Here is an 11,613-nt window from a genome sequence, read left to right as displayed (position 1 = left end):
TAATCTCTTCCTCCGCCCTATGACGTCACAGAGCCACAGCCCTGCCTTGACACCCTGTGACGTCACAGAGCGCCTGTGACAAACGCCCATCGCTCGAGCTTTAGAATTTTACAGTTTAATACAAATTAAATGTTTATAAAAGCAGCCGCACGCGTGACGTCACTCCGCCCGTTATGTCATAGCCGGCCGATGACGTCACGCTGTCGATGACGTCACGGCGGGTCCCGCGCTGCCCGCGCGGGGTCGCTGTCCCCGCCGATCGATGTTTCGGCGCTCGGCCGGGCGCCGCGGCAGGCGGCGTGCGGAGCGCCGAGATGAGCCTGGCGGAGGGCCGCGCCCCGCGGCGCACGGCGGGGAATCGCCTCTCGGGGCTGCTGCAGGCGCACGACGAGGACGAGTTCTACCAGACCACCTACGGCGGCTTCAACGAGGCGAGCGCCGCCCGCCCCGCCGCACCGGGCGGCACCGGGCGGGAGCGGGGCGCGGGAAACGGAGCGGAGCGGGGGAGGGGCGGGGACACCGGGAGAGGGGAGGGGCCGGGAATGGGGACACCGGGAATGGGGACACGGGAATGGGGACACCGGGAATGGGGTGTCCTGAGAACGAGGGGGTGTTCAGGGAATGGGGGTGCCCCGCATTCCCAACGTTCCCGGTGTTCCGTGTCCCAGGAGTCCGGGGACACCGCGGGGAGCCCTCAGTGGGACCCCACAGTTCCCAGTCCCGTATTCCAAACATTCCCCATATTCCCAACATTGCCACACTCCCAGTGTTCTCTGGGTGGGATCCCACAGTTCCCAGTCCCGTATTCCAAACATTCCCCATATTCCCAACATTGCCACACTCCCAGTGTTCCCTGGGTGGGATCCCACAGTTCCCAGTCCCATATTCCCAACATTCCCCATATTCCCAACATTGACACACTCCCAGTGTTCCCTGGGTGGGATTCCAGAATTCCCAGTCCCATATTCCGAACATTCCCAACGTTCTCTGTGCCAGCAGTCCAGGTTTGACAAGCATTCGGTGGGATCCCACAGTTCCCAGTCCCACGTTCCCAATATTCCCAACATTCCCAATATTCCCAACGTTCCCTGAGCGGGATTCCGTGGTTCCCAGTTTTACATTCCCAACGTTCCCACATTCCCAGGAGTCGGGGGATGACGAGTACCGCGGGGAGCACTCGGACAGCGATGACGAGGTGGACTCGGACTTCGACATCGACGAGGGCGACGAGCCGGGCTCGGAGCAGGACGAGGCCGAGCCCCGGCGCCGCCGCCGCGTGCTCACCAAGGCCTACCGGGTACCGAGCCCCGCCCGGCCCCTCTGGGGCAAAAACCCCAAATCCCCAAAGTCTGGGGCCTTCATCCCCCCTCTGCGCCCGCAGGAGCCGCTCAAGAGCCTCCGGGCCAGGAAGGCGGAGGGGCCGCGGGGAGCGAGCCAGAGGGGCCGGGAGGTGAAAGCCCTGCCCCTGGAGCTGCAGGAGGACGGGGGAGACAGTGAGTGGGGCTGGGAGTGGGGCTGGGAATGAGATCCCAGGGGCTGGGAATGGGATCCCAGTGCTGGGATGGATCCCGGAGCTGGGATGGATCCCGGAGCTGGGAATGGGATCCCGGTGCCGGGATGGATCCCGCAGCTCCCGCGCCCCGTGCCCGCAGGCCGGAAGCACATGCGGCAGTCCACCACGGAGCACACCCGGCAGACGTTCCTGCGGCTGCAGGAGCGCCAGGTGCAGTCCAAGAGGAAAAAGGGAGGCACCAGCCACGAGCGGCCCCTGACCCAGGAGGAGCTGCTGGAGGAGGCCAAGATCACCGAGGAGATCAACCTGCGCTCCCTGGGTGAGGGGGACTGGGAATGGGATACTGGGAATGGGATACTGGGAATGGGAGTGGGATGCTGGGATGGGGACAGCAGGAAGGGACAGGGACACTGGGAATGGCACGGAAGTGATCAGGGATCCCAGGATCCGAGCTGGCAGCCCTGTCATGCTGCCGTGCCGGGCTGGGCCGTTCCTGACCCCGTTCCTGACCCATTCCCTGCCCCGTTCCCGACCCGTTCCCCGCCCCAGAGAACTACGAGCGGCTGGAGGCGGACAAGAAGAAGCAGGTGCAGAAGAAGAGGAAGATCGTGGGCCCCGTGATCCGCTACTGGTCCCTGACCATGCCCCTCCTGCCTGAGCCCGGCCGCGACGACCCCGTGGACGTCGAGGGGTGAGTGGCACCAGAACCCCAAATCCCAGCCTGGAGCCTGCCCTGGAGGGGCTGGGCAGAGCTCCCAAATCCCCAAATTCCACTTTGGGTGGGTGGATTTGGGCCCTGAACCCCAACCTGGAGACTTCCCTTTGCTTTGTCCCACTTGGGGAGGGGGAAAGCACTTTGGAGCCCCAAAATCCCGCTGGAAAAGCATTTCCTGAGCACCACCTGGGAACCCCCAAACCCCACAGGAGAAACAGGTTCAGGTGGCAGGTTTGAGGCCCCAAATCCCATGGGAATCGCAGTTCTTGGGCACCACCACAACCCCAAATCCCCCATGGCAGTCTCAGTTTTTGGGCACCACCACAACCCCAAATCCCCCATCGGAGCCGCAGCTTCCGAGCCCCCGAATCCCTTTGGGAGCAGAGCTTTGGGCCGCCCCAGCCCCACGGTTTCCCCCATGCCGGCCCGGCGGTGCCGTTGCAGGCTGGACCCCGAGGCGCAGCCCGGAGCCGCGGCACCGCCGCCGTCACCGTCACCGGGGAAGTGCTCGCGCACCTTCATCTCCTTCAGCGACGACGCCACCTTCGAGCGCTGCTTCCCGCGGGCCAAGGCGCCGCGGCTGCCGGTGCGGGAGCTGTGCCCCGTCACCCACAAGCCGGCCCTGTACCGCGACCCCATCACCGACATCCCCTACTCCAACGCCCGCGCCTTCCGCATCATCCGCGAGGCCTACCGCAAGTACGTCACCGCGCACGGGCTGCCCAGCGCCGCCGCCGCCGCCGCCGCCGCGCCCGCCGACGGCCCCACGGCACGGCCCGGCAGGCAGAAGATCGTCATCAAACAGAGCGTGCCCAGCGCCTGAGATTGGGGATTTGGGGTGTGGGGTTTGGGGTGTGGGAGTGTTCCTCCCAAAATCGTCATCAGAGCGTTCTCAGCACCTGAGATTGGGGATTTGGGGTGTGGGATTTGGGGTGTGGGAGTGTTCCTCCCAAAATCGTCATCAAACAGCATTCGCGGCTCCTGAGATTTGGGATTTGGGGTATGGGAGTGTCCTTCCCAAAATCGTCATCAAACATAGCGTTCGCGGTGCCTGAGATTCGGGATTTGGGGTTTGGGATTTGGGGTGTGGGAGTGTTTCTCCCAAAATCATCATCAAACAGAGCGTTCCCAGCGCCTGAGATTTGGGATTTGGGATGTGGGAGTGTTCCTCCCAAAATCGTCATCAAACAGAGCGTTCCCAGCACCTGAGATTGGGGATTTGGGGTATGGAAGTGTTCCTCCCAAAATCGTCGTCAAGTAGAGTATCCCCAGCACCTGAGATTTGGGATCTGGGATTTGGCATTTGGGGTGTGGGGTACCAGAGAGTCCTTCCCAAAATGGCAGAGAATCATCATCAAACAGAGCCTTCCCAGCTGAGATTTGGGATTTGGGGTTTGGGATTTGGGGTGTGGGAGTGTTCCTCCCAAAATCGTCATCAAGCAGAGCGTTCCCGGTGCCTGAGATCCCGGATTTGGGGTTTGGATGTCGGGATATTGGGACTGACAGTGGTGAGGGTTTTGTTGAGGGGCTCCCTTCCAGAGCAGCAGAAAATCTTCGTCAGCAAAGTGTCGGCAGTGCCCAGAATCCTGTGATTTTGGGATACTGGGGTGTTGGGATTTGGGATTTAGGGATATGGGATCACCCGGAGTGATGTTTTTTTGGGGTCGCTGCTCAAAAGGTGCTGGAGGAGGGAATAAAGTTGACTTGGGGGTTGGTTTGTGTGGGGTGGTGGGTGGTCTTACAAAAATAGGGGGTGGGAGCCCCTTTCTTCAGGATACAATAAATAAAGTCATTTGCAGAACCATTTCCCAGAAATCCTATAATAAATAGGGAGTGAGAGCACCTTTTTGTAGGAAATGCTACAGAAAATACAGGATGGGAACCCTTTTTCCAAGAAATCCTACAATAAACAAGGTTCACAAACCCATTATTTTCCAGACGATCCTACCATAATGTGGGATTCCTTTCTCCAGAGAAGCCTAAAATAAACTTTATGGGATTTTCTTTTCCAGAAAACCGTACAAAATTAATTCCTAGCTCCCCCAAATCCCCTCCACACCCCAAATTTGGGGCTTGTGGGGCCAAACCCTTCTTGAGGTTTGTAGGGTTTATGGGATTTGGGAAGGATCTGTGTCCCCCTTTTGTCCCGGCGGTTTTTGGGGTGGGAGTTCTGTGGGATTTACAGGACTGGGAAGGATCCGCTCTGCCGTGTGCCCCGGCGGTTTTTGGGGCCGGGGCGGGGCCCCCCGTTCCCGATAAGGGCCGGGACGCGGACCCGCCCCTGCCGGCCCCGATAAAGCGCTGATCTCATGCCCCGCGCGGCCCCGCAGCTTTGGGATCGCCTTTGGGATCGGCCCCGGGGCTCCGGGATCGGCCCCGGCCTTTGGGATCGGCTTCGGGATCGCCTTTAGGATCCCCCCCCGCTTTAGGATCGGCCGCGGGATCGGCCCCAGGTACGGCCCCGCTGTCCCCGCGCTGTCCCCGCGCTGTCCCCGCGTTGTCCCCGCTGTCACCTCCCCCTCCCCTCCCCCACAGGAATTTTGGGGTTTGGGGGTCCCGGAGCCGCTTCCCAAAGGAATTCCCTGCTGTTCCCCCGCTGTCCCCACGGTGCCACCCCGCTGTCCCCACGGTGCCACCGCGCTGTCCCCACGGTGCCACCCTGCTGTCCCCACGGTGCCACCCCGGTGTCCCCACGGTGTCCCCCCGCTGTCCCAGGTGCCCGCGGCCATGACGCCGTACCGGCAGGAGCTGGAGAAGTACCGCGACATCGACGAGGACAAGATCCTGCAGGAGCTGTCCCCGGAGGAGCTGGCGCAGCTGGACGCCGAGCTGGCCGAGATGGACCCCGAGGTGGGCGCGGGCCGGGGCCGCGGGTCCCCGCGGGCGGCCGGAGGTGACAGCGCGGTGTCCCCGCTGTCCCCAGAACGTGCTGCTGCCCGCGGGGCTGCGCCAGCGCGACCAGACCCACAAGAGCCCCACGGGGCCCCTGGACCGAGAGGCGCTGCTGCAGCACCTGGAGCGGCAGGCGCTGGAGGCCGAGGAGCGCCAGGACCTCGTGCCCTTCACCGGCGAGAAAAAAGGTCTGGGACAGCGGGGACAGCGCGGGGACAGCGCGGGGACAGCGCCGGGATGGGCTGGGGACACCCAGGGGACACCCAGGGGACCGGGCCCCCGGGCTCGGGTATATTTAGCTCGGCCTCGCCAGCGGCTCGGGTGTCCTGGGCGAGCTGGGCCCCCGCCAGCCCCGGGCACGGCCACCAGCCCTGGCAGTGTCACCCCCAGGGACAGCAGTGCCAGCCCCGGATGGTCACAACCCAGGGACAGCAGTGCCAGCCCCAGTGAGGATGCCACCTGAAGCTGTTTATCCCCGTGTCCCTGTCCCCAGAGAAGCCGCTGGTGTCCCCATGTCCCCAAGCTCCCTGTCCCTGTCCCCAGGGAAGCCGTTGGTGTCCCCATGTCCCCAGGCTCCCTGTCCCTGTCCCCAGGGAAGCTGCTGGTGTCCCCGTGTCCCCAAGCTCCCTGTCCCCAGGGCAGCCGTTGGTGTCCCCATGACCCAAGCTCCCCGTCCCTGTCCCCAGGGAAGCCGTTTGTCCCCAAGGCGGCGGGGCCGGCGCTGCCGCGGGAGGAGGAGGTGACGCTGGAGCCGGAGCTGGAGGAGGCGCTGGCCAACGCCACCGAGGCCGAGATGTGCGACATCGCCGGTGCGCGGGGACAGCGGGAACGGGAGCGGGAATGGGAATGGGGTGGGAATGGGGACATGGATGGGGTTAGAATGGGGGTGGGATTTGTAAAGGATGGGATGAGATGTGGTTGGGATGGGATTTCCATGGGATCTCCATGAGATGGGGTTGGGATGAGATTCCCATGGGATGGGGTTGGGATGGGATTTCCAAGGGATCTCCATGGGATCTCCATGGGATGGGATCTCCATGGGATCTCCATTGGATGGGGTTGGGATGGGATTTCCATGGGATCTCCATTGGATGGGGTTGGGATGGGATTCCCATGGGATTCCCATGGGATGGGATTTCCATGGGATCTCCATGGGATGGGGTTGGGATGGGATCTCCATGGGATTCCCACGGGATGGGAACGAGGCCGGACTCTGCGCAGGCCGGGATCCCCGCGGGGCCGGGAGCGGCACCAGGAAGGGCCTTGGCCGAGGGTAACGCTGTCCCCGAGGGGCTGCGCGTGTCACACGGTGTCACACAGTGTCACACGTCACCCGGGAGGGACACCGGGCACAGCCCAGCACGGCACACCCGTCCTCGTGTCACTGTCACACACCCGAGTGTCACACACCTGAGTGTCACACGGTGTCACCTGGGAGGGACACCGGGCACAGCCCAGCACGGCACACCCGTCCTCGTGTCACTGTCACACACCGAGTGTCACACACCTGAGTGTCACACGGTGTCACCTGGGAGGGACACCAACACAGCCCAGCACAGCACACCTGTCCTCGTGTCACTGTCACACACCTGAGTGTCACACACGTTGTCCCACAGTGTCACACACCCGAGTGTCACACACATTGTCCCACAGTGTCACACTCGTGTCCCCCCTCACCCTCTGTGTCCCCTCAGTTAAAGCAGCTCCGACCCCACTTTCGGCTCCCAGTGCCACCTCCCTGGGGGGACAGTGGGGTCCCGTGTCTCCCGTGTCCCCCGTGTCCCCCCGGTGTCCCCTGATGTCCCCGTGTCCCCGCAGCCATCCTGGGCATGTACACGCTGATGAGTAACAAGCAGTACTACGATGCCATCTGCAGTGGGAACATCTGCAACACCGAGGGCATCAACAGTGAGTGGCACAGGGACACCGGGAGTGACAGGGGATATGGGGACAGGGAACCCACAGTGGGTGACACGGGGACAGGGACAGGGGGACAAGTGCCTCCATGGGGTGACTGGGTTTGGGGACCAAACTCGTGTGTCCCTGTGTCCCCACGCTGTCCCTGTGTCCCTGAGCGCTGTCCCCATGTCCCCACGCCATCCCCGTGTCCCCACGCTGTCCCCACGCTGTCCCCATGTCCCTGAGCGCTGTCCCCATGTCCCTGAGCGCTGTCCCCGTGTCCCCACGCCGTCCCCACGCCGTCCCCGCGTTGTCCCCACGCTATCCCCACGCCGTCCCCACACTGTCCCTGTGTCCCTGAGCGCTGTCCCCGTGTCCCCACACTGTCCCCACGCCGTCCCCACGCCATCCCCACGCCGTCCCCACACCGTCCCCACACCGTCCCCGCGCTGCCCAGGCGTGGTGCAGCCGGACCGGTACCGGCCGGTGCCGGACGAGCCCCCGAACCCCACGGACGTGGCCGAGACGCTGCGGCGGCTGCAGGACAACGACCCCGCGCTGCAGGACGTCAACCTCAACAACATCAAGGTGACGCCGCGCTGCCACCGTCCCGCGTCCCCGTGTCCCCAGGGTGCCCTGTGCCACCCTGACACTGGCTGAAGCCGGCACCCGGGGCTGTCCCTGTCCCCAGCCGGGTGACGCCGTGTCCCCAACTGTCCCCAGGACATCCCCGTGGCCACGCTCGAGGCCATCTGCGAGGCCATCAAGACCAACACGCACGTGCGCAGCCTCAGCCTGGTGGCCACGCGCACCAACGACCTGGTGGCCAACGTGAGTCCCCCGTCCCCAAATGTCCCCGCGCCCGGGACACCGGGGGGGCCGTCCCCACGGTGCCACCGCGCTGTCCCCAGGCGGTGGCCGAGATGCTGGAGCAGAACCGGAGCCTGCAGAGCCTCAACCTCGAGTCCAACTTCATCACCAGCGCGGGCATGCTGCGGCTGCTGGCCGCCATCGGGCACTGCCCGACCCTCAGCGAGCTGCGCGTGGACAACCAGGTGACAGCGGGGACAGCAGGGACGGGGACAGAGGGACATTGTCCTTGTGGCCATCGGGCACTGCCCAACGCTCAGCGAGGTCTGTGTGGACAACCGGGTGACAGCGGGGACAGCAGGGGAGGTGACAGTGACCTGAGTGTCACCAATCCCGCAGTGCCGGGCGGTGACACTGACACAGCCTGTCCCCCATGTCCCCGCAGTGCCAGCGCCTGGGGGACACGGTGGAGATGGAGCTGTGACACTGACACAGCCTGTCCCCAATGTCCCCGCAGTGCCAGCGCATGGGGGACACGGTGGAGATGGCCATGGCGGCCACCCTGGAGCAGTGCCCGTCCCTGCTGCGCTTCGGCTACACCTTCAGCCAGCAGGGCCCGCGGGCGCGCGCCGCCGCCGCCCTCACCCGCAACAGCGAGCTGCGTGAGTGCCCGGGGCACCCAGGGGTCCCCAAGTGTCCCCAGGGGTCCCCAAGTGTCCCCAGGGGTCCCCAGGTGTCCCCAAGGTGTCCCCTCGGGGCAGGACTTTGGGGTCCCGCCCCTGACCCCCCCTTTTCTCTCCCCTCAGGTCGCCAACAGAAGAAATCCTAAAAACTCCCCCATGCCCGCCCCGATCTCAGGGACCGCCGGGAATAAAGCGGAAAAATGGTCCAAAAAAATTCCCCTTTTATTCCCGGCGCTCTGGGGACACCTGAGGACACCTGGGGATACGTGGGGACACCTGGGGACAGGTGGGGACACCTGGGGACACGTGGGGACGTCAGGCCGGCGGCAGCGGGGGCGGCTCCTCCTCGTCGGAGTCGAACTCGGCGTTCCCGTCCTTCACCCAATTCCCAGCAGGATCCTGGAGCCAGCCCCGGCTGGGACGCAGGGAAAGGGGGTTGGGGGGTTTTCGGGGATTCAGGGAATTTTTTGGGGTGTTTTTGGTAGGTTTGGGGGATTTCTTTGGGGTTTTTTGAGGCTTTTTTTTTTGGGAATTACTTTGGGATATTTTGGGGGATTTTTGTGGGGACTTTTTTGGGGATATTTTTGTGGGGATCTTTGTGGGGATACTTGTGGGGGACATTTTTGGGATTTTTCCCGGAATTCCCAGATCCCAACCCACCTGCGCAGGTGCAGGTGGTGCCGCAGGATCCGCAGCTGCTCCGGGCTCGGCCCTTCGGAACATCGGGAATTTCCTTCTGGCCCTTCGGAAATCCGGGAATTTCCTTTCCTTCCCCGTTTCCTGTCCTTGGGAACGCCTGCGGGAGCGAGGAAGGGGTTGCTGGGAATTCCAGGAATGGGGAATTCCCGGGAAAACCCCCTGGCACGGGCGGGGTCTCACCGTCTGTGTGTGCGGGGCTGGGGGTTTCGGAATTTCTGGAATTCCTGGGGTTCTGGGAGGGCTCTGGATGCGTCTGGGAATTTTTCGGGATCACCCCTGGCATCCCCGCCCGGGAACTGCTGCCCTTCGTCCTGGGAGGGGAAAGGGAGAGGGGGTGAATCCCAAAACTTTCCCTTTCCTGGAATTTTGGGGTTTTTCCCCAGTTCTCCTCATCCCACCCATCCCTATCCCAAGAATTCCAGAGCTTTTCCCATCCTTCCCAAGCCCTTTCCTGGGAACCCCAGAAATTTTCCCTGCTGTCCCTTTTCTGGGTTTTTCCTGGTATCCCCGAGTTCCTCTCCCATCTTTCCCGATTTTCCCCATCTTTCCTCTTTTTTTCCCCATTTTCCACATTCCCCCCGTTTCCCCCATTTTTTCCCATTTCTCCCATTTTCCTCCATTTCCTCACATTTTCCCCCCATTTTCTCCCCGTTTCCCCCCAGTTTTCCCCATTTTCCTCCCATTTCCCCCCAGTTTTTCCCCATTCCCCCCACTTTTCCCCATTTTCCCCATCTCCCCCTGTTTCCCCCCCTTTTCCCCCGTTTCCCCCCATTTTTTCCCATTTTCCCCCGTTTCCCCCCCATTTCCCCGTGCCGGTCCCTCACGCTCTCCGGCAGCAGCCGCTGTACGGTGCCGATGGCAGCAGCGCGCTCCGGGCCAGGCGGCGCGTCCGGGCCAGCAGCGGCGCCTGGGGACAGCCACGCCCGCCTCAGGCCCCGCCCACCGCGGCCACACCCACAGAGACCACACCCACACAGACCACACCCAAAGAAACCACACCCACATAGACCACACCCATGTGGAACCACACCCACACAGGCCACACCCACAAGGAACCACACCCACATAGGCCACACCCACATTGAACCACACCCACAGGGGCCACACCCACATAAACCACACCCACAGTGGCCACGCCCACAGCGGCCACACCCACCTGCTCGGCGGGGGCCACGCCCGGCGCCTCCTGCGGGGTCACCTGGGGACAGCGCGGCCGCCCGAAGGAACGGCGCAGGTCTGGAACGGGACAGGGACGGCGTGAGGGGACAGGGACGGGACAGGGACACGGGGTGACACGGGACACAGGGGACAGCACAGGTGACACAGGGACACAGAGGTGACATGGGACACGGGACAGGGGACACAGGGGACAGGGGACACAAGTGACAGGGGACACAGAGGTGACAGGGGACACAGAGGTGACAGCACAGGTGACACCGCACTCACTGTCCAGGTGCTTGCGGCCCGCCCGGTGCAGCAGCAGCGTCTGCAGCGTGTCACACACGGGGCGCTGGGGACACAGCGAGCACGCCAGCCTGGGGACAGCGGGGACACCAGGGGACATCAGGGAAAGCAGGGACAGCAGGGGACACTGAGGTACCCTGGGGACAGCAGGGACACTGAGGTGCCCTGGGGACAGTGGGGACACCAGGGGACATCAGGGACAGCAGGGATAGCGGGGGACACTGAGGGACCCTGGGGACAGCGGGGACAGCAGGGGACATCAGGGACAGCGGGGACACTGAGGGACCCTGGGGACATCAGGGGACACGGGGCACACTCACCGGCCGTCGCGCAGCAGCAGCGCCTCGTCCTCGGGGATGGCACTGGCCAGCAGCTCGGCCACGCGGCGCCTCTGGGGACAGCAGGGCCACCCAGGTCACCCCTGTCCCCAAACTGTCCCCAGATCGTCCCCAAACTGTCCCAAACTGTCCCCAGCTGTGCCCAGACCGTCTGCCCGTCTGGGGAAGGGCTGAGGGGACAAAGTGGGGTCGGGAAGGACCTGGGGGACCTGGAAGGGACAGAGGGGACACAGAGGGACCGAGGGAGGGGCTGGGGGCACTGAGGGGAGAAAGGGGCCCGGGAAGGCCTCAGGCGACCCGCGGGGTTCCGGCCGAGGCCCGGCGGTGGCGGGGCTGGGCTTGGCCGTGCCGGAGGTTCTGTGGGGTGCCCGGGGAGGGATCCCGGGGGTCCCGGAAGGCTCCCGGGGAAGGGTCCCGGGGGTGCCGGCCCCACCTGCAGCGCCCGCAGCGGCCCCGGGTCGCTCTCGTCGCGCTTGAAGGACATGGCGGGCCCCGCTAGGCCGCGGTCGCCATGGCAACGCCGCCGCCGCTTCCGGGTTCCGCTTCCCGGCCGGCAGCCCGCGGGGGGAACCACCAATCAGCGAGAGCTCGGCGCGGACC

At 64.2% G+C, this 11,613-nt stretch overlaps 3 protein-coding genes across 8 annotated transcripts; 2 read left to right on the top strand and 1 right to left on the bottom strand.

Moving 5' to 3' along the window:
- Nucleotides 1-219: 219 nt before the first annotated feature.
- On the top strand, nt 220-4,175 carry VPS72 (vacuolar protein sorting 72 homolog). Of its 2 annotated transcripts, XR_012052006.1 has the most exons (7): nt 220-431; nt 1,145-1,297; nt 1,382-1,493; nt 1,653-1,832; nt 2,063-2,204; nt 2,673-3,298; nt 3,369-4,175. XR_012052006.1 is itself a non-coding variant. In XM_030291443.4 (6 exons), the coding sequence occupies exons 1-6, from the start codon at nt 315-317 to the stop codon at nt 3,049-3,051; spliced, it is 1,083 nt and encodes a 360-aa protein (XP_030147303.4). In that variant the 5' UTR covers nt 220-314; the 3' UTR covers nt 3,052-4,175. The 2 variants fall into 2 exon arrangements, 1 of the variants encoding a protein (XP_030147303.4); XM_030291443.4 differs by having other exon boundaries at nt 2,673-4,175.
- A 377-nt stretch (nt 4,176-4,552) lies between these two features.
- Nucleotides 4,553-8,726, top strand: TMOD4 (tropomodulin 4). Of its 2 annotated transcripts, XM_030291444.4 has the most exons (10): nt 4,553-4,681; nt 4,944-5,078; nt 5,152-5,308; nt 5,807-5,929; nt 6,939-7,028; nt 7,477-7,607; nt 7,743-7,850; nt 7,931-8,074; nt 8,347-8,491; nt 8,636-8,726. In XM_030291444.4, exons 2-10 carry the CDS (start codon nt 4,956-4,958, stop codon nt 8,656-8,658), a joined length of 1,044 nt encoding a protein of 347 aa, XP_030147304.4. In that variant the 5' UTR covers nt 4,553-4,681; nt 4,944-4,955; the 3' UTR covers nt 8,659-8,726. The 2 variants fall into 2 exon arrangements, with proteins under 2 accessions (XP_030147304.4, XP_072774740.1); XM_072918639.1 differs by lacking the exon at nt 8,636-8,726 and having other exon boundaries at nt 8,275-8,352.
- Nucleotides 8,655-11,604, bottom strand: SCNM1 (sodium channel modifier 1). 4 transcript variants are annotated; one of them, XM_030291448.4, is made up of 8 exons: nt 11,447-11,603; nt 10,996-11,066; nt 10,658-10,746; nt 10,368-10,447; nt 10,036-10,118; nt 9,392-9,522; nt 9,173-9,308; nt 8,717-8,927 (listed from the first exon to the last, which is right to left on the bottom strand). In XM_030291448.4, exons 1-8 carry the CDS (start codon nt 11,495-11,497, stop codon nt 8,828-8,830), a joined length of 741 nt encoding a protein of 246 aa, XP_030147308.4. In that variant the 5' UTR covers nt 11,498-11,603; the 3' UTR covers nt 8,717-8,827. The 4 variants fall into 4 exon arrangements, with proteins under 4 accessions (XP_032608897.3, XP_032608896.3, XP_030147307.4 ...); XM_032753006.3 differs by lacking the exon at nt 10,036-10,118 and having other exon boundaries at nt 8,655-8,927; nt 11,447-11,604; XM_032753005.3 differs by lacking the exon at nt 10,368-10,447 and having other exon boundaries at nt 8,655-8,927; nt 11,447-11,604.
- Nucleotides 11,605-11,613: the final 9 nt, after the last annotated feature.

Source organism: Taeniopygia guttata, chromosome 25, assembly GCF_048771995.1.
Source record: "Taeniopygia guttata chromosome 25, bTaeGut7.mat, whole genome shotgun sequence".
NCBI classification, from domain to species: domain Eukaryota; kingdom Metazoa; phylum Chordata; class Aves; order Passeriformes; family Estrildidae; genus Taeniopygia; species Taeniopygia guttata.
This window is presented reverse-complemented; position numbering and strand designations above follow the sequence as displayed.